Consider the following 21,729-nt stretch of genomic DNA (forward strand, 5'->3'; position numbering starts at 1 on the left):
AATGGACAAGGTGTCACCTTGTCACAAAGACCTCGCTGACCACATGATGTTAAATAGCAATCTTTTGTTTCCCTTTCCCAGCTTTACTTTTCTTCGTGACACATATCACCATTTGACACGCGTTTGTTTACTGTCTCTTTTCCCAGTAGAGTGAAAGTTCCTTTAACAGCAGCAGGGACCTAACTCTGTTTTAATCCCTACGAAGGAGGAGGAGAGAGGAGACACATGATAGCTCTCAGTAAATATTTGCAGAAGGAATTAATTTCCTGAATGAACGGATGAATGAATCTAGCAGGCAGTCGGGGCACCTGACGGAGGGATCCTACAGCTTCATTGCTGATAGAACTAATTTGGGAGCACTCCCTCCGCGGGCGGAGGTCTGACAGCCGTGGCCAGTTTCTGCAGCGCCCTTTAAACCGGACGCGGGCGCCGGGCTGGGGCCGCTTGTTCCAGCTCGGCGCGGCCAGGCCACCCGGGCTTATCCCGAGTCTCCCCCCGCGGGCTGATTTCCGGGGCGGCGTCATTGCCCATTTAAGAGCCCAACGCCCCGCCCTTGGGGGCGGAGCTTGCAGGAGGCTTAAGGGGCGGGCCGGCGGGCGGCCGGGGTCCTCCGGGGTTTGGCGCGGGGTGGGCGCGCTGCAGGCCGCCATTTCTTGGCGTATCCCGTGCGGCCGCCCCCTCCTCTCCTCATTCGCCCTGTCCGCGGTGGTCGCTGGCGCCCCGGCGTCCCCAACCCAGGTAAGCGCGAGGCCAGCGGCCCTGGCCGCACAGCCCACTCCCCTCGCTGCTGAGGGGATCCCTCCTCACTTGCGCGCGGCGTGGCGGCCGCGTCCTCGGGGAGGCGGGCGGGGCCCGCGCGGGACCCTCGGGCCTCCGGGTCCGGGTCCGGCCGGCGCTGTGTCTGTCCTGCCGGAGGGAGTGGCGGCGGCGGCCAATCGGGCAGGGCCGCCGAGTTTCGGGCGATACCGCGCCGCACGGCCGGAGCGCGGGGCCGGGCGCAGCCGGGTTAATGTGTGCCGGGCCGACGCGCTCCCCGGCCCGAGCCGGCCTCGGGGCAGCCGGGGGTCGCGGGCGTCGCGGGCCGGGCCCTGGGCGCCCTTCGCCTGCCGGTCGGCGGGTCAGCTGGCGGGGGGAGAGTAGCAGGTTAAGGGGAAGAACACCTTGAGTTTGTGCCACGGTCTTAGAACAAAAACCCAAGTGGAATTTTCAAGATAACTTGCATTTGAGTAAAACTTCAGCCACTTGGAAATTGAGAGGCAGGTGTGTTCCCCGGAATGACAAGGTCTAAAGGAGCCTCCCTGCCCCCACCTGTGGCGTTTGTCGCGTTAATGATGGGTTTTTTTGGTGTGTAAATGTTAATTGTATCTGGCTCTATTTTTATAGTCAGTCTCTTGAATACCACTTAAGATCAAAAGTACTCAACTTTTTGGCAACAGTTTGGCAATATTTTAAGCTAAAATCAAGTTTTTTTTTTGTAAGAATTAGAGAATAACTACATTTCTAATGTAACCCACAACTCCGTTTCTAACATAACCTGTTGCTGAGCTCTGCTTATTGTAGTGGATTTTTGTACACAGAAGATAGTTTGCAGAGTTAAGATAGTTTGCAGAGTTTTTTTTATAGATTAGCTGTATTAGAAAACAGTATGTATAACTGCTTCTGTTGAATTAGTTATATTTTCTTTATTGGAATTACTAGGACAAAAGATTTTGATAATCTTTATCAACAGCATGTGCTGTATATTTGCTTATTGCTTTATCAAAAAGCAGTTGCTTACAAGATTGTGGCCACCAGTCATGTATGAGTGTACACATTTCATGACAAACTTTTGGGTTTTGAATATATATATATTTTTAAAACCAACTTCTGTTAATTTAGGTAGTAAATGGATTACTTTGATTTGCATTTTGTGATTGTGAAGGAAACCCTTGTTCTCTGTCAAAAAGTTAGAAATTACATAATTAAAACTACTTTCTCTTTCTGAAGCCATATAACCCTACCATCCAAAAAAAGTTCCACTGTATCATTTTAGTGTGTTAGGCGAGTTTTTTATTGAGCGCCTAACATGTAGGTTGCCATGCTAGCTGTTGGATCATAGTAGTGAACAAGTCAGACTAGGTCTTGGTCCTTGTGTCTGAGTGGGGGGAAGTAGCTGGTAAAAAATAAATAAATAAACAATTCGGTATTTAATTACAGTTTCTTCAAGTGTTATAAAGAAAAGGCTAAGAGTAGTAGAAGCGTCACCTGATTTAGGCTTAGGAATCCAGGAATGCTTTTCTGAGGAAGACATTTCAGCTATAAATCTGAAGTTAGCCCAGTTAAGTAGGAGAGAGGTGAAGTGGAAAAAAAGCATTCCAGAAAGATGGAATGGCTAATAAAAATTGGTTGGGAATTAAAGACTCTTGGGCCAAGCAGAAAGAACAGAGAAAACAGAGAAAACAGCTGGAAGGGTCAGGAGCTTCCAGGGGGAGCAGGGCCATTAAAGGGATCAGAATTGTGATTGCTAAAAATCCACTGGCTGCAATGTGAAGAATGGAATTGGGAGGGTTCGGGTAGGTTGGGAAAGAGTGAATATGGAGAAACTTTTTTTGTTTTGACATTTTAGGAATCATATTTTAAAAACTCTTAATTTGTATATTCTTATTTGACTTTTGGGATGGCCCTCTCCAGAGAGAAGCTCACGGAACAGTTGGCATGTCCTAGTCTCTGTGTGTGTATATATCCCACCTCATTGTGGGATAATACTCTATTTATTTTTCTTTGATTTGATTTTTCACTTACAAATTCTGTCAGTTTCTAAGTCAACTGTATATCTAACACATTAACTGCCATGTAAGTTGTATTTAACTCACGCTAGTTTTGAGCCCAGGGCCTTGTGAAGCATATGAAACTCAAACGAGCATACAGCTACTTGAACTATTTTTTAAGTTGCATGTAACTCATGCACAGAAAACAATAAAAAATAACAAATTTTTCATTAAATTAAAAAGGATCATTTTGTTTTTGAAGTTTATATTCTATTTCGCAATATAACATCGTGGCTCCAAGGAAAAATTTCTTTTTTCTAGTGTGGCAGTCTATGTGTTAAAACAACTGTTTTGTATACCATTGTATATACCATAACTTAACTATTTGCATGTTGATGGACATATTTGGAATTTTCTTAAGTCAATTATGACCTGAAAAATCCCTGTTCCTACAACTTAGAGCATGTGTGACTTTAGGCTATCCTACCAGAAATAGAATTACTGATTGAGAGGATATACTCATTAAAATTTTTAATAGTGTGGTCTAATCCCCCGCAATAAAGGACAGTGTATGAGGGTGATTATTTTTCTCACATCCTTTTTAACACTTTCTTGAGTCTTTTAAATGACAATCAATATCTTATTTTTTAATTTAGGTTTTCTTGGTTACTGTTGAACATCTTTTAAATTATCTTTTAGGACGTCTTCATATCTTGCTCATTTTTTTCTATTAGGTTGTTTGTGTAAATGATTTTTAGTAGCTGTGTATTAAACTGTATTACTGATCCTTCAAAAATGTTTCTTTTTGCAGAAAATTACATAAAAGTCCTTCACCTAATATACTATTTGTTTTGTTCTAGTACTTTTTCATTGCTTTTTCACTTTAAAGCATTTAGTCTATCTGCAGTTTATTTTCATGTAAGGTGTTTTCATATTTTTGTAAAAAGAACTTGTTGTGACACTGGGTTTTATAGTTTAAAATGCACAGTTATTAAAATTCTAAGTCTGAAAGAAAGCTGTTTTTCTTTAACAGATTAACCCGATTGTATAGTGAATCTGTTTTCAAAGTGTCAGGATAAGGCGAAAGTCAGAAAAATTGTCTTATAAGTTATTTGCTTCCGAGGAACCACAAAGTTGTAATGCATTTTGAAGATTTTTTTCCTTTAGAAAAACTTTTTTACTATGGACAAATTCAACATATACACAAGTAGAGTATAGTGAACCCTTATGTACCCATCACTCAACTTCAATGGTTATTATGCCAGTTTATCTCTTTCCCCACTTCACTGCCTTCCTTGTGTTATTTTGATGCAAATACCAGACATCACATCATTTCTTCTATAAATATTTGAGTATGTACCTCTGAAAGATAAGGACTCTTTTTTAAAAACAATATAATTTCAATACTATTTTATCTAAAAGAAAAGTGGGCCGGGCGCCGTGGCTTATGCTTGTAATCCTAGCACTCTGGGAGGCCGAGGCGGGAGGATCGCTCGAGGTCAGGAGTTTGAGACCAGCCTGAGCAAGAGCGAGACCCCATCTCTACTAAAAAATAGAAAGAAATTATCTGGACAACTAAAAATATATAGAAAAAATTAGCCAGGCATGGTGGCACATGCCTGTAGTCCCAGCTACTTGGGAGGCTGAGGCAGAAGGATTGCCTGAGCCCAGGAGTTTGAGGTTGCTGTGAGCTAGACTGACGCCATGGCACTCTAGCCCAGGCAACAGAATGAGATTCTGTCACAAAAATAAAATAAAATAAATAAAAAGAAAAGTGGCAGTAGTTCCTTGATTATCAGAAGTATTCAAATATGTGCATGTGTAACTTATTTCCCTGGGAAGTTCAAATGACAACTGTCATGGCTTTGCCAGCATACTTGTAAAATGAGGATGATCATCTTCAATTCATAGCTACTGATTTTTTTTAATATGGTGATATTTTTAATATTTTAGCTTTCATTTTAGCTTTTTAAGAGGATCTAGTGAAGAGTCAACTGGTTATGAAAGGCTTCTTATAAACAATATACTGATGGTCCCCAACTTACGATGATTCGATTTAAGAGTTTTCAATTTTATAATGGTGTGAAAGCAATATACATTCAGTAGAAACAGTACTTCAAGTACCCATACAACCAGTCAGTGCAGTATTCAATGAATTACATGAGATATTCAACACTAATATCAAATTGGCTTTGTGTTAGGTGATTTTGCCCAACTGTAGGCTACGGTAAGTTTTCTGAGTGTATTTAAGATAGGCCACCAGCGGTCACCAACCCTTTTGGCACCAGGGACCGGTTTCATGGAAGACAATTTTTCCACGGACCGGGGGTGGGCAGGGTGGGGTGTGGAGCTCAGACACTGATGCCTGGCCTGTTTCCTAACAGGCCATGGACCTGTACGGTCCTCGGCTGGGAGTTGGAGACCGCAGGGCTAGGCTAAACTCTGATGTTTGGTAGGTTAGGTGCATGAAGTGCATTTTTGATTTATGATATTTACGATGGGTTTATCGGTACATAACCCAGTCATAAGTTGAGGACTTAAATAATTTAGACTTATGTAGAAGTTACAGTAGTACTGAAAATTTCCATGTACCTTTCACTTAGCTTCACCCAGTGATAGTGTTTGATAATTTGAAACAAAAGTTTGAGTCAAGATCCAAAATAGGTCCACATGTTGTGATTGATCATGTATTTTGAATCTCTTTTAATATCTAATTCCCTCTCCATCTTTTTTTCCCCTTGCAATTTTATTGGTTGAATAAGGCAAATAAAGTTTAAAAAAATGAATTTATCATGTTTTTGTGTTTATGTTTTTACTCAGCTTTTTTTCACCTGTGATCTTTTAAAGTTTCTTAATCTCTTAACATGTGAGTTTTACATGAATTGTTTTTTGATGTAATAGAAAGATAGAGATTTGGAATCAGAAAATAAGAATTCAAGCCCTGAGCTTTTGTCTTCGCCATTTACTAAATAATGGACTTGGCCAATGGTTGAATTTCTCTAACTCTTAAGTTTACTCACCCAAATAGGACAATGTCTGAGGAGTTTTTTTGAGTATGAGATAAGATTATTTACTAAACATTTGTTGAGGATTATGAATTGTACTGAGTGGCCAGCTATTCAGAGTAGGGACTGTGTCCTCAAATTGCTTCCAATAAGGGAGACTCCCAATTCCCCTGATTTGATTGATCATTCATTACACATTATATGCTTGCATCAAAATATCACATGTACCCCTAAAATATGTACTATTAGGTATCTATAATTAACAATTTGAAAAAAGACATGTAAATGATTAATTATAATCTGATTCATTAGGCAATAAATTTTCAAGGTTCAGTGGAAGTGCAGTGATGGGAGTGACTTTTTGGATATCAGAAAGTTTCTCAGGGGAGATATTGGTGGAGTTGAGTTAAATAGGATGAGTGGGGAATTCTTTGACACATGGGCTTTAGAAATCTGGTTAACAGGACATAGGCAGCTAAAATGAGACTGGATGGCAAAATGCAAAGGCAGCAATGCCTGAAAAAAAAAATTCTGGAGAGACAGGGACCAGGTGTCATGTATGAGTGCTTTGTAAACTGGAAAGCTATCTAAAATTTTATTTTCTTGGTATTAGTTTACCTAATTAAGCAGGAGTATACATATTTATAGAGTATTTATGATAATCTTTATAGATACATATTTCAATATGGTAGTATTTGTTTATCTTAAAATTAGATTTACAAAATTAATTTATTTTTTTATGGGGTCTCACTGTGTTGTCCAGGCTGGTCTAGAACTCCTGGCCTCAAGTGATCCTCCTGCCTTGGCCTCCCAAAGTGCTGAGATTATAGGCATGAGCCCGGCCAGATCTTATTTTTATCAAGTTTATAAATACTTCTAGTTGAGTCATCTAATTTGAAGGCTCCTTCTGCAAAACAGCCCTCTTCTGAATTCCACTGCCACTTCTCTCAGGCCACCACTTTCACATTTTAAGTCACATGCTCTTATTGCTACTTCTTGATTTTTAATTTTAGTAATTATCTGTTGGGTTTATACTAGGCAAGATGAGGAATTAGCTCTTTATACATCTCCATTTCCTACCTCTCTTGTACACTTCCTCTTAGTTATAGTCATGTAGTGTATTGTAATTACTTTCCCTTTTCTACACAACTTCTTGTTTTCTCTGGAATTGTCTTTATTTGTTGGCTTAATTATATGTACTTATTCTTAAACTCTCAGTTGTGCCAATTAAACATATTAGATTAGCAAGTTACTATTCTTATGGTGTTTCCATTTTAGTATGCTGTATTTTCAAATTACTATATCTGTTTTAACTTTTGATTAACTTTAACGTTCTTGATAGAGATAAAGAAATTAGTATTTAAAGTAACTTGCCATTACGAAGGTTTATGTTAAGTAATAATTTAAAATCTGTAAATAATAGTAGAATATTTGATGAAACTTAACAATATTTAAATTTGTATTTTAGCTGAAATAGGTGATTTTTAAAATATTTTTATTATGACTGCTTACAAAAGAAGTAGAACTTCTCAGGATTTTTATGATCAAAGGATACCTTAGTATCTGAGATCATCTTCTAGTGTTTGTAAGGACATACACCTATTGTACATATAATTTATTGATTCAAAAGACCTGATGAATTTCATAAATGTCTGCCCTCTCCTGCCAGGTCTGTTCCTGTAAAACAGTCTAGTAAGTTTAGAAAGCTGCGAAACATTGCTCTGTCTATATATAAGCCTTTCAAAACTTTGAATTAAAGTAGCCAGCATTTTAAATTAATTTTTAATTGACAAAAATTGTGTGTATTTATCATGTACAATGTGGTGTTTTGAAATATGAATACAAAGGAGCCGGTTTTAATTATTTGTTTCAAATTTACTTGACCAGGAGCCCTTTCTAGTAGCACTCTTACTAATGTCTACAGGACTTTACTAAATAATACCATTCGTCTGGTTGCAAGTTGTGGGGAGTCTTTTCTTGATGCCTTCTTTTTCTCTCTGGTTTTATAGTGACAAAAATGCTGAGCTTCTTCCGCAGAACCCTTGGGCGTCGGTCAATGCGTAAACATGCGGAGAAGGAAAGACTCCGAGAGGCACAGCGAGCTGCCACCCATATTCCTGCAGCTGGAGATTCTAAGTCTGTCATCACCTGTCGAGTGTCCCTTCTGGACGGTACTGATGTTAGTGTGGACTTGCCGGTATGTAGGTCTTGCTGAGCTGCAAATTCTGTGAGGTTAATATCTGTCTTTGCGCTTTCTGCTAACTTCTGGGAGGAATGAGGTAATATGGATTAGTGTGGATCAGGCACTGTAACATTCAGGTAACCGTGAACCAAAAGTACCTGGAATGAGAGTATTTCTCTTTGGAATTAGTGACAATTACCTGAAACATTTAAATGACAAGGCAGTTATTGGCATGAATCATCTTTGTGTGTCTTTTTGTGTGTTCTTTATGATGACGGTAATGATGCAGTTGAGTGGATTTCTCACAGTCTTGTTTTGTTTTTTTTTTTGAGACAGAGTCTGGCTCTGTTGCCGGGGCTAGAGTGCCGTGGCGTCAGCCTAGCTCACAGCAACCTCAAACTCCTGGTCTCAGGCAATCCTCCAGCCTCAGCCTCCGAAGTAGCTGGGACTACAGGCATGTGCCACCATGCCTGGCTGATTTTTTCTCTATAGATTTTTAGTTGTCTGGCTAATTTCTTTCTATTTTTTAGTAGAGATGGGGGTCTTGCTCTTGCTCAGGCTGGTCTCGAACTCCTGACCTCAAGCTATCCTCCTGCCTTGGCCTCCCAGAGTGCTAGGATTACAGGCGTGATAGTCTTTGTTGAATAATTATTAAAGCAATAAGAATCTTTAGGAACGATAGTCATACATGTGTACTGTAAGACTTTTTAGTTCTATATATCCTTATGTGTCTTTCAAAACTCCCCTTTCTTCAAAGTAAAACAAATACTTCTCCACAGTTCAGTGTGCTTGCAGAAATTTTAATGAAATGAAGTGAGATAAAGGACTTTCTTCATACCTCTCAGCCCTGACTGCCTGTCTCTTTGTTCTCAAAGTATTAATAGTTTGCATTGTAGGATACACTGTAGTCTTTGTTTCAAAACAGGATGCAGCCGGGCGAGGTGGCTCAGGCCTGTAATCCTAGCACTCTGGGAGGCCGAGGCAGGTGGATCATTTGAGCTCAGGAGTTCGAGACCAACCTGAGCAAGAGCGAGACCCCCATCTCTACTAAAAAATAGAAAGAAATTATCTGGACAACTAAAAATATATAGAAAAAATTAGCCGGGCATGGTGGCACATGCCTGTAGTCCCAGCTACTTGGGAGGCTGAGGCAGAAGGATTGCTTGAGCCCAGGAGTTTGAGGTTGCTGTGAGCTAGGCTTATGTCATGGCACTCTAGCCCGGGCAACAGAGCGAGACTCTGCCTCAAAAAAACAAAAACAGAATTCAGTAATTAAAATATTTGCATTTTGGGTAGTTTTTTGGTTTTTTTTTTTTTTTTTTTCTGGTAGCTACAAATGCGTAAGCATAACTCAGTGTGAAACAATCCAGTGTGTTTGAATGGGGTTAGCTTATTCCTTACAGGTCTTTTCTGGAAGGGGATAGTTGGCTATTTGGTTTTCGGCAGTTGACTTTTCTCTGAGCTATTTACTAATACTGCTTCTCTTTCCCATGTCATTGTTCTGCATTCAGAGACTTAACCCTAAATTATGTGATTTGATATAAGTGTCATTGGATGTTCCTCAGAGTTTTTCCTCCCTGAGTATGTACACATGTTTTAGTACATACTTATTCACCCAAAATGCAACTTGGAAAGTCTGTTTGGCAAGATGATAGCCTAGAAGCTGCTACAATATATAGTTGAATAAGCTCTGGAAGGTTTTAAACTCACTCAGAGTTTAAGGAATTGGATAGTTTTTTAAATGAATATTCTGATTAACTGAACAATATAGGATGTACTAGGTGTGTACCTTATACATTTTAAAATATTGGAATATGATAAAATTAATCAGAGACAGGATTTCTTGAAGTGTTTTGAAGTCATTATGTGTATTTGTTATCTTTGTATATTAGACTGTACGTTTTTAGGGTCTTTGATTCTGGAAAACTTTAAGGTATCTGTTAATAACTTTTTTCCCTGTAAGGGCTTCTTGAGAGTTTGTCAGACATTCCAGCATGAGATATTTTGTGAGGTTAGTTTTCATATTCATTTCTTATTTGATAAGAATCTTAAGAGTTTTGTGTACTATTCCATTAAAATATCATTAGGTATGTGGTGAAAAGCCAGAGGTTGCTGTGTAAGAGACTGGAAAGAAGTTTGTTATTACCTAATGTTTGAAGTATGAAGTCTCAGGGTTGTTGGTGGATAGGCTGATACTAGGAGAGTAGAATTTGTAAAGAAGCTTTTTAAAAAGGCAGTGTAGTGTGGAAGAGACATAGCACTCAGTTTTAAAAGTAGTGGAACAAACGGCTAGTGACTGGTCTAGAATGGTTTCCTAAGCTTGGTGTGCTCAGTAGGGTGTATGGTATGTTTGATCAAGTCTAGAAATACTAGCTGGCCTCTCCTGGGAACAAGTGCAGTGAAACAGCCAGAGTTTTAGATCTGACTCTTTTTGGGAACAAAAACAATTGCCTTTTCAACTCTGTGGGTATAATCTTAGAGTTACTAACCTTAACCTAACTCTATACTTACATGGATATAAAATGGACATTGGTTTGCCAGCTAAACTGTCTTACTAAAGGAAAAAAATAGGCTAGAGGAATGTTGATTTCTAAAAGAAAAGGTTTGTGTTTTTTTGATTTACTTCTCAGTAAGTCTAGTATGATTCTGGAAGAAGATTTAAAATTGATCTTGGAGGCTGAGTGGTGGCTCATGCCTATAATCTTAGCACTTTGGGAGGCGAGGTATACCTTGAGGTTAGGAGTTTGAGACCAGCCTGACCAAGAGCAAGACCCCATCTCTGCAAAAATAGAAAAATTAGCTGCATGTGGTGTGTGTGCCTGTAGTCCCAGCTACTTGGGAGCCTGAGACAGGAGGATTGCTGGAGGTCAGGAGTTTGACGTTGCAGTGAGCTGTGATGATAACATTGCACTCTACCCTGGGTGACAGAGCAAGACCCTGTCTCAGAAAAAAAAAAATTGATTTTGGGAATTGAATGAAGCGCATACTTATTTTCCATTAGGATTAGGGTCACTAGTGATTGTAGCTAGCCATCTTAATTAACATGGAACTAAGATGATTGCCCAGGCAATATGTTAGGGATTATCTGTGATTAAAGAGAGTAATTTAAATCTGTGGACTTTAGATTAATATATACTGGTAGTAATGGTCATTTTCTTACTCCTGCTTCCCTTTCCTCTCAAAATTTGGGGAGGGATTTAAATACCTACTATTTGTTTTTAAACAACTAAATACAGTGAGAATGCCTTTCAGTGAATGGCAAAGGCTTCAGGTAGAAATTTCTAAGTTTGCTGTAGTAAACTCTTGATTTAAGAGCTTAGTCATTAGTAAGTAGCCTGTCATGTAAAACTCTGTCTTCTAAGTTTTAAATTAGGAAATGGGAAATATTTGATTAATTAACCAATAGATACTAATATTTATGTACCCATTTTACTGATACAGATGCTAAAGGCTTTAAATTATATAGATAAATGTATAGTTATACTTTTAAATAAATAAAAACCATCCCATGTTCATTAATTTGAAGACTTAAAGTTGTTAGGATGGCAGTACCCCCCAAACTGATCTATAGATTCAATGCAATCCCCTTAAGAATTCCAGCTGAGGCCAGGCGCGGTGGCTCACGCCTGTAATCCTAGCCCTTTGGGAGGCCGAGGTGGGTGGATCGCTGGAGGTCGGGAGTTCAAGGCTAGCCTGAGCAAGAGCATGACCCCTGTCTCTACTAAAAATAGAAAGAAATTATCTGGCCAACTAAAAATATATATAGAAAAAGTTAGCTGGGTATGGTGGTGCATGCCTGTAGTCCCAGCTACTCGGGAGGCTGAGGCAGGAGGATCACCTAAGCCCAGGAGTTTGAGGTTGCTGTGAGCTAGACTGACACCACGGCACTCACTCTAGCCCAGGCAACAAAGCAAGACTCTGTCTCAAAAAAAAAAAAAAAAAAAAGAATTCCAGCTGACCTAGTTGTAGAAATTGACAAGCTGATTCTAAAATTCATATGGAATTGCAAGGGACCCTGAATAGCCAAAATAATATTGAAAGACTAAGTATAGGAGGATTCACACTGCCCAATTTTTAGACTTATTGCAAAGCAGCAATAATCAAGATGGTGTGCTACTGGCAACAGGATAGACACAGATCAATGGAACAGAAAAGAGAATCCAAAAATAAACCCATAAATGTGTTGTGTGGTCGGTTGGTTTTTGACAAGGGTGCCAAGACCATTCACTGAGGGAAAGAATAGTTTTTTCAATAAATGGTGCTAGGAGAACTGGGATAGAACTGGGAACTGCATTTAAAAGAATGAAGTTGGACCCTTGCTTCGCACTATATATAAAAATTACCTCAAAATAGATCAAAGTCCTAAACTTAAGACCTAAAACTTTAAATCCTTAGAAGAAAATTTAGGAGTGAATCTTTGTCATTTTTATTGATATAGTTGTACATATTTTGGGGGTACATGTGATATTTTCATACTTGGATACAATGTGTAATGATCAAGTCAGAGTAATTGAGGTATCCATCACCTCAGATATTTAGGAGTAAATCTTTGACCTTGAATTTAGCACCAGTTTCTTAGATATAAACAAAAAGCATGAGCAACAAACGAGAACATAGATGGATTGGACTTCATCAAAATTAAAAACTTGCCCTTTAAAGGGCACCATCGAGTGAGTTAAGACTGTCCCACAGAATAATAGTATTTGCAAATTGTATATCTAATAAAAGACTTGTATCTAGAATATATGAAGAACTGTTAGAACCCAATAATAAGGTAGCCCAGTTTAAAAATGGGCACAGGATCTGAATAGACATTTCTCCGAATAGGATATACAGATGGGCAGTAAGCACGTGAAAAGAAGCTTGACATCATTTGTCATTATAGAAATGTGAATCACAACCACAGTGAGATATGGCTTCATACCAACTAAGAAGGCTAAAATCAAAAGGTCAGATAATAGCAAGTATTGGTGAGGGTGTGAAGAAATCAGAACCCTCTAACACTGCTGGTGTGAATACAAAATGGTGCAGCTGCTTTGGAAAACAGTCTGACAGTTACTCAAATGATTAAACATGGCTACTATGTGACCCAACAATTCCACTTCTTGGTATATACCTGAGAAAATTGAAAACATGTTACACAAAAACTTGTATGAAGATGTTCATAGCAGCATTATTTATAATAGTCGAAAGGTAGAAACAACCTACATGTCCATCAACAGATGAGTGAGTAAAGAAAATGTGTTATACTTAGATAATGGAATGTTATTCAACCATAAAGGAAATGAAGTACTGATACCTGCTGCAACATGGATGAATTTTGAAAATACTGTGTGATCACAAAAGACCACATATGATTCTATTTATGTGAAAGTCCAGAATAGGGAAATATATAGGGGGGAAAAAATACCTTAGTGGTTGCTTAAGACAGGTGAGGGCTGACAGGGTGGTAGGTGTTGATAGGAATAGGATATGGGTTTCTTTTTTAAAAATTTTTTTAAATTTTTATTATTTTTTTTACAATAGACATTTATTTGAAGTAATACATCTGCAGATGAACTAATTAAATTTTATGTTTAAGGTCTAACCATCTTCATAAAAATACTTTGAGGACATCTGCATCCATAGATTTCAACTATATGATTACTTCTTTGCCCATTCTCTCTTTCATGAATAACCTCTTTCAGATATGGTCAAGGTAGAATTTATCCACTTCATATTTTGTCCACTGTTCTTTGGGCAAGATCTGCTGCCTCGTGGTCAGGTCCAGTGCTCTCTTAATTCGAAACATCCTGGCATTATAAAGGTTCTCAGGAAGTCTCCTTATGGCTTCCTTTACATCTTCATCCTTGTATATTGTATCGTCTCGGATTAACCCCAGTTTATTGGATCCTGTAGCTTTGTAATACCATTTTCGAATACCACCCAGCCACCTGCCTGATGTTGCAACAGCTGGCCTGCCAGCCATTTTGACCCGAGAGCAAAGCAGTGCCTTTGGGTTTCTTTTTAAGGTGATGAAAGTATTCTAAAAATGACTTTGGTGATGGTTGTTTGTACATATCTGTGAATTACTAAAATCCATGGCACTGTTTCTTTTATGGGTGAATGGTTTGTGCATTATATCTCAATAAAGCTATTTGAAACAAATGTGTGGATTTTTATATACTTGTGGTTTTTTTCCACTTAAGGCTTTTTAGTAGTAAGAAACATAATCACATATCTGTTTAATTTAGAGGTGATATGCTTGATTTATTATAGGAAAAAACAAACCTGGAGTCTGCTGCAGTACTGTAGGCACAAGATGATGGGGCTGCAGACTGAGAGTGGCAGTGAGATTGCAGAGGAAGGAGTGCTTAATACATGGACATGGTGTTGGGGTGAGGGAATAAAGTAATTAAAGATGGGTAAAACAGTTCTAACTGGTGGGAGAGGGTCGTATCTATTGTGTCAAAGATCATGAGAGGGTAGTTAGCTGTCATGAAGAGGGAGGTGAAAGAATGGAAGTAGAGAAGTGTTTCAGTATGATGGTGTGTTTGGAAACTAGATTTTAAGAGGGTTAAAATAATCAGGGACAGTAATTTTTTAGACCTCTTACAGTCCCTTGCACATAGTAGGTTCTTATTATTGATTAGTTGCTTGAGGAGGTGCATGAAGGGAAAATGGGATTGCCATGAGATTTGGCACTAAAAGGAAGGAAGAAGATAGCACAGCAGGTGGAGAATGGCTGGGTAGGGAAGATCTGAGTTTGTTTAAATGAATAGGAAAAATGTTCCTCAGGACTTGGTTTTATATACATAGGTAGAGATGGGAGGAGGAACATTCTAGGAAGAAAACCTGACTGTGCTAAGATTAAGTTGGAAAGCTGATGAAAAGGTAATATCTTGATGGCCTTAATCTTTGCAAAAGAGGATGTGAAGTGAGCACTGGGTCTGAAAGAGGTGGTGACCAGGAATAATATGTTAATAGGGGAAAAGAACATAAGTAGCAGGTGCTAGTGTAGATGTACCCGACAAATGAAGTTTTAGTAGGCTAGAGCTCTGTGAGTCTCTGTTTTCACTTGTCCTTTTCTGCAAAGTGAAAAGGTATACAAAAATTAGACATTGACCTTGAAGTCAAGGACCTTATATCCATATTCCATACACTCTGGCCATACTGGACCTTACTATTGCTTAAACATGATAGACCATTTTACAATTCTGTGCCTTTGCAGAGGCTTTATGCTAACTAGAATTACAGGTACAAGTCAGTACAGAGGAAAGAGGATTCATTCTGGGATTGCTGGAAGACAACACTGATTTGTTGATTCTTGAGAAGTCAGAGTCAAGTTTGTTATAAGCATAAAGCACAATCTAAGCAGAAAGAGTGCATTTTGCCAAGGCTCAGAAGCATGACTTATTGGGGAAATGATAAGAAGACAAAAGTCCTGGAGTGACAGGAGATAAGGCTGTGTTAGTAAACAAGGAACAGTTAGGAAAGACTATTTAGTGGCCTTGAATTTGCACTCTGTTCTGTAGATGATAAGGAATAGTTCAAGGATTTTAGAGAGCAGAGTGACATTCTGTTTTGTAGTTTTAGGAAGATCGTGTTGGCAGCTTCTGCCACTTTCTTCTCTGATTCTTGCCTGTTTCCCGTCTGTTTCTTTCCTAAACCCTACTGTAGACTGTCAAAATTTCATTATCTTTATTCATTTTGTTTTTACCTAGAGTGGCAGAATTCTGTTCCCACTTCAGGCCCAATTTTGAATATAAAATCCTCTAAAGCCTTCAGTACTTTACGCAGAACTACCAACTCACCCTCGTTTCTTTAGCATTTCGCTTATAATGCAAGAATAGCACTCACATTTATTGTTTAAAGTAGTTGTGTATAGTTTTATTTTTAAAATAAAATTGTTTGAGGGCAAGAAGTATAAGCATATTCATCTATATAACTCGAGTATCTAACACGTAATAGGTATCTTGTAATTTTCGAATCGAATGATATATTATGTCAAAAGTGTATTTTTCCTGTAAGCTATTAAGCATATAAATGAAATTAAAAGCTCTTAAGAGAATGTAGAATGAGACAGAGCTCATTGATTTAGGACATCATTTCCAAGGTTGATAATTATTTTTCAAGACTATGATTGAGTCAGGTATTCGCTCATCCAGAGTAATATTACCATGACTATGCTTTTCTACCTTATCAAGGATAACATTTTATTTCGGGTTAGAATCACAAATCTTTCCGAAACCAACACGCTATAGTTACTACATTTACTACTTTTCTGTGACTTAGTTTTGTGAAATGATATAGTTCTTTCTCTTGCAGACTAGACTCCTGATGAAAGTTTTAAAAATATTCATGCATCTCTAAAAATCAGATTAAAATGTTTTAAGAGATTCTCTTTTGGTATGTTAGGTTTTTGTTAGATTGTACATTATTAACTTCAGAAATGCTTTGTGTTTGCTATTGGTTGGCCTAGAATTAGCCTTTATGAAGGAGGGTTCAGTACATAACCTTGAAAAAGTTTTTGTTCTCAGAAGGCAGCTGGCAGAAGCCCGTTCTCTCTTCTTAGAACACACCAGTCATATTTCAAGAGGCTGGCAAATGATGCTTTGGCAGAGTAAGGAACAGAGTCATTTTTTTCCAAGAGGGATAGGTCTCACTCTGTTGCTGAGGCTGGAGTGCAGTGGTGCAGTCATAGCTCACTGTAGCCTCAAACTTCTAGGCTCAGGTGATCCTCCTACCTCAGCCTCCCCAGTAGCTGGGATTACAGGTGTGCATGCCACCACATCTGGGTAATCTTTTAATTTTTTGTAGAGATAGAGTCTTGCTTGCTATATTGCCTCGGCTGTTCTCTATTGCCTAGGCTGGTCTTGAACTCCTAGCCTCAAGCAGTCCTCCCGCCTTGGTCTCTTTAAGTGCTGAGATTGTAGGTATGAGCCACCTGCTGGGCCAGAGTCATCTTTTAAGTCATGCTTCCCTTTGGTCTTTAAAGCAAATATAGAATGTTGATGGAATATGAAATAGATTCTAAAAATGTACCTTAGAATTAAGGTAATGGAAGCATGCACATTTGATACCAGATAAATGAATTCAGCGGAAGACTTCTGTGGCTTCCTGCTACAGTTTAGAAATATTTCGTGTTCCTTTCAGGGTGATTGTCACTAGCAAATTGTCAGCATAATTGCTGTTTTCTATTTAAGTTTGTACCAGTGCTTTTTTATAAATTATAAGTATGATTTAAAACCAATAGTGTTCTTTGTTGTTTCCAGTAATGACTGTCTCCTTCCATTCTGTCGTGTTGATAAAACAATTATGTTTAAATATTCAATTAGTTTGTCTTATTTCTCTGTGTGGATTTAAGTTTTCAGGGTCTTTTGCTGATTTCTGTCATATTATTGACCATTCTTTCTCTTGTTCACTTTGCTTTATCTGCACTGGACTTGCTGTTCCAGAATATGCCACACATCTCTCCCCCACACTCCCCACAGTTGGGAACTTTGCATTTGCTGTTATTTCTGCCTGGGTGCATTTTCTCCAGATAATTACATAGTTCACTCTTAGTTTGTTCAGTCTCTCTTCAAATCTCCCTTGTTAAAAGGGCCCCTCCTGTTTAATATTATTTCCTGTCCTTTATTTCCTTGTTCTTTATAACCTTTATCACTAACCAGCATAATATTTTATTTCCTTGCTAGGAAGTAAGCTTCTTGAAGGCAAGGGCTTACCTGTTTTATTTCCCTGTGCAATTGCCTATGTGTCTGGCACAGTGTAAGTGTTCTATTAATATTTGTTGAATAAGTGGGGCTCAGTGGCATATGTCTGTAGTCCCAGCTACTTGGGAGGTTCAGGTGGGAGGATCGCTTGAGACCAGAAATTCAAGGCTGTAATATGCTGTGATTGCACCTGTGAGTAGCCACTGCACTCCAGCCTGGGTAACACAGCGAGACCCCTCTCTCTTTTTAAAAAAAAAAAAAAATTGTTGAATAAATCAAAGAAATTAGGAAAAATATTTGAAACAGATCAATGTGGAACAGATTTATTTCTGCAGGAAATTAAAAATTGACCATTTTGAAGCCCAAATTTTTTGTCTAATGAGGATTCTTGCCCTATTTGGAGTACTCGTATTGTGTGTGTGAGATGGTGGCTGCAGTCTGGGTCAGGGAGCTGGCAGTGTGGCTGTGAAAGGATAATTAGGGGAAAAGATACAAGTCTCTTTCCCTCTCCCCTGTTGTTGTCTTGCTAATGAGTCTCTGCCTCTGAGGGGTCTGATAGTAATAACTCAGACAGTGGGTGCAAGCTTTCTCAAGAATAAATCATAATGGCACTGCCTAAGTCTCCACTTCTAAAATTCCTCACTCCTAAAGTTCCCTTGCTACCCCTCCTCCACCAAACTTAGAGGGTGGTGAATTATAATTAAAAGAATCTTTCCTTCCCAATACTTTCCTTTTCCCTAGAGAATTGGAGTGCATCACTAACCCGTGGAGGTGTTCGCTGAATGGGAAGTGGTTAACTGCTTTTTTGGTTCTTTGGGCTTTCTTCCCTAGAGATCCTCCATTCCGCCACTGATTTCTTAGAGCTAAATGGAGCTGATGCAGACTAGGGTTTCGGCTCTTTCTCACGGCATACATAATCCAGAGAAAGTAATATTCTCAAGTCAGTATGTCCCAAATATGGAGACAGATGAGCACAAGCACCTCAAAAGTCAAATAAAAGACAACAAACTACAGTATATTACAGAAGATACTAGAAGCAAGGGCAGATGAAATAAAAAGGAAAGCCTAATAAACTTTCTAAAAAATAAGGGAGGATATTAACAGTATAAAACAAGAATAAAAACTTACAAGAACCAAAGGCAAATGTTAGATATGAGAGGTATAAAATTAGGATCTGGTTGGACCTGGTGGCTCATGCCTATAACCCTAGCACTCTGGGAGGCTGAGGTGAGAGGACCGCTTGAGGTCAGGAGTTCAAGACCAGCTTAAGCAAGAGTGAGACCCTGTCTCTACTAAAAATAGAAAATTTAGCTGGGTGTGATGGTGTGCGCCTGTAGTCCCAGTTACTTGGGAGGCTGAGGCAGGAGGATCACTTGAGCTCAAGAGTTTGAGATCAGCCTGGGCTACATAGTGAGACCATGTCTCAAACAAAACAAAAAACTCATATGGACTCTCAAGGGATCCCCAAATAGCGAAAGCAGTCTTGAAAAAGAAGAAAGTTGGAGGACTCACATGTCCTGATTTCAAAACTAAGTACAAAACTACAGAAATCAAAAAACAGTATGGTACTGGCATAAAGACAGATATAGACCAATGGAGTAGACAGCCTAGAAATAGACTCTCACATGTATGGTCAAATAATTTTCAACAAGGGTGCTAAGACCACTCAATGGGGGAAAAGACAGTCTTTTTAACAAATGATTTTGGAAATAGAGATCCACATGCAAAAGAATGATGTTGGACCTTGACCTTACACCATATACAAAAATTAAAAGTGGATCAAAGACCTTAGTGTGAGAGCTAAAACTAAAACTCCTAGAAGAAAACATGGGGAAAATCTTCATGACATTAGATTTGGCAGTGATTTTTTTGAATATGACAACAAAAACACAGGCAACACAATAATTTAGACTTTATTAAAGTTAAAAAGTTGTGCATTAAAGGACTCTGTTGAGAGTAAAAATACAACGCACAGAATGGGAGAAAATGTTTGCATAGTAGGTAGAAAATGTTTGCATAGTGGATAAGTGGTAAGGGGTTGATATCTGGAATATATAAAGAACTACAACTCTAACAAAAAAATAAGCCAGTTCAAAAATGAGCAAAGAACTTAAATAGACCTTTCTCCAGAGATGATAAGCAAATGGCCAGTAAGCACATGAAAAGATTTTCAACATCATTAGTCATTAGGGAAATTCAAGTCAGAGCCAGAATGAGATATTCATTCATACTAGTTAGGTAGCTGTTATAAAAAAGGAAATAACAAATATTGGCAAGGATGTGGAGAAATTGGAACTTTTTGGCACTGTTGGGGTTAATGTAAAATAATGCAGCTGCTGTGGGAAACAGTTTGGCAGTTCCTCCAAAAGTTAAACAGAATTAGCATATGACCCAGCAATTTCACTCCTATTTATATGCCCAAGAGAGTTGAAAGTAGGAACTTAAACAGGTATGTATGCACTGATGTTCATAGCAGCATTATTCCAAACCCCAAAAGTGTAAACAACCCATATGTTCATCAGCAAATGAAAGGGTAAACAAAATGGAATTTAGATACAATGGAATATTATTCTGCTTTAAAAAGGAGTAATTTTATTTTATTTTTTAAAATTTGAGACACAGTCTCTCTGTGTCTCCTGGACTCACTGCAGCCTCAAACTCCTGGGCTTGAGGGGCTCCTCCTGCCTCAGCCTGCGAAGTAGCTGTGGGCTACGTGCCACCACGCTCGGCTCATTTTTCTGTTTTTTGTAGAGACAAGGTCTTGCTCTTGCTTAGGCTGTTCTCAAACTCCTGACCTCAAGTGATCCTCCCACCTCAGCCTCCCAGGGTGCTAGGATTACAGGCCCGAGACACCCCCACCGGGCTGGGAGTGAAATTTTGATACATGTTGCAACATGGGTGAACCTTGAAAATATTGTAAGTGAAGTAAGCCAGAAAGGAGGGCAAATATTGTACCATTCTACTTATGTCAGATAAATAGAATAGGCACATTCATAGAGACCAAGTATTATAGGAGAGAAGTTACTAGGTGATATGGGGGGGAGGATGGGGAATGATTGTTTAAAGGATTAGATTTCTGATTGGGAATGGTGACAAGTTCTGGAAATGGAGAGTGGTGATGATTGTACCACATGTTGAATATTTTTAATGACATTGAATTGTGTAATTAAAAATGGTTGAAATGGTAAATTTTATGTCATTAAAAAGAGAAATGGGGCTGATGCTTGTGAAGTTGGATCAGTGTACTAAAAGTTCCCATGTGGTTGGAGAACTTAAGCATTGAGAGTAATTTTGAGAAGAAGCCAGAACAAGAGGAGGTTGTGATAAGAAGTGGGGTATCTGGGCCGGGCGCGGTGGCTCACGCCTGTAATCCTAGCACTCTGGAAGGCCGAGGCGGGTGGATCACTCGAGGTCAGGAGTTCGAGAACAATCTGAGCAAGAGCGAGACCCCATCTCTACTAAAAATAGCAAGAAAATTATATGGACAACTAAAATTATATACAGAAAAAATTAGCTGGGCATGGTGGCGCATGCCTGTAGTCCCAGCTATTCGGGAGGCTGAGGCAGTAGGATCGCCTAAGCCCGGGAGTTTGAGGTTGCTGTGAGCTAGGCTGACGCCACGGCACTCACTCTAGCCCAGGCAACAGAGTGAGACTCTGTCTCAAAAAAAAAAAAAAAAAGAAGTGGGGTATCTGATTTGTTGATCTGAAAGGTGACATTCCAGGTGAAATCTAGGTGTGGTATGTAATCAGGGAACTGGAACTTGGGAGATAGAGGAAAATTCAAATTCTAGCCTTATCTTTTTTTTTTTAACTGTGTAATCAAAATCATATGATTTAGTAATTTTATTACTAAAGCTCTCTGAACTTTTTTCTGTTACATGTATTAAATGGATAAGGAAGCCATAATCATCAGGGTTATTGTATTATCTAAATTATTGTATGCTTAAAAAGTGCCAGCACTTAGGTAGGAAGCTTAAAATTACAAAAATAAAAGAGAAATACTTGAGGAAATAAGAAGTTGATTTCCTAGAATTAAAGAAAGATGAAAGATCTCAGATTGAAAAGGCTGATAACGAATATCATGTACAATTAAGAAAA

The 21,729-nt window shown here is 38.8% G+C and overlaps 2 protein-coding genes across 7 annotated transcripts in view; one reads left to right on the top strand and one right to left on the bottom strand.

Annotated features, from left to right (window-relative positions):
* Positions 1–579: 579 nt before the first annotated feature.
* Positions 580–21,729, top strand: part of EPB41L5 (erythrocyte membrane protein band 4.1 like 5) — a 112,924-nt gene continuing 91,774 nt past the window's right edge. For 5 of the 6 annotated variants that reach the window (XM_045559161.1, XM_045559162.1, XM_045559163.1 and 2 more), the window contains exons 1-2: positions 580–738; positions 7,762–7,949. In XM_045559161.1, coding sequence (XP_045415117.1) covers positions 7,770–7,949 — 180 coding nt within the window. In that variant the 5' untranslated portion in view covers positions 580–738; positions 7,762–7,769. The remainder of the gene's footprint in view (positions 739–7,761; positions 7,950–21,729) is intronic. The other variant, XM_045559167.1, reaches the window with a different exon arrangement.
* On the bottom strand, positions 13,618–13,902 carry LOC123643576 (cytochrome b-c1 complex subunit 7-like). The gene has a single exon (XM_045559168.1). It carries the CDS (start codon positions 13,900–13,902, stop codon positions 13,618–13,620), a length of 285 nt encoding a protein of 94 aa, XP_045415124.1.

Source organism: Lemur catta, chromosome 8 (assembly GCF_020740605.2).
Source record: "Lemur catta isolate mLemCat1 chromosome 8, mLemCat1.pri, whole genome shotgun sequence".
Lineage (NCBI taxonomy): Eukaryota > Metazoa > Chordata > Mammalia > Primates > Lemuridae > Lemur > Lemur catta.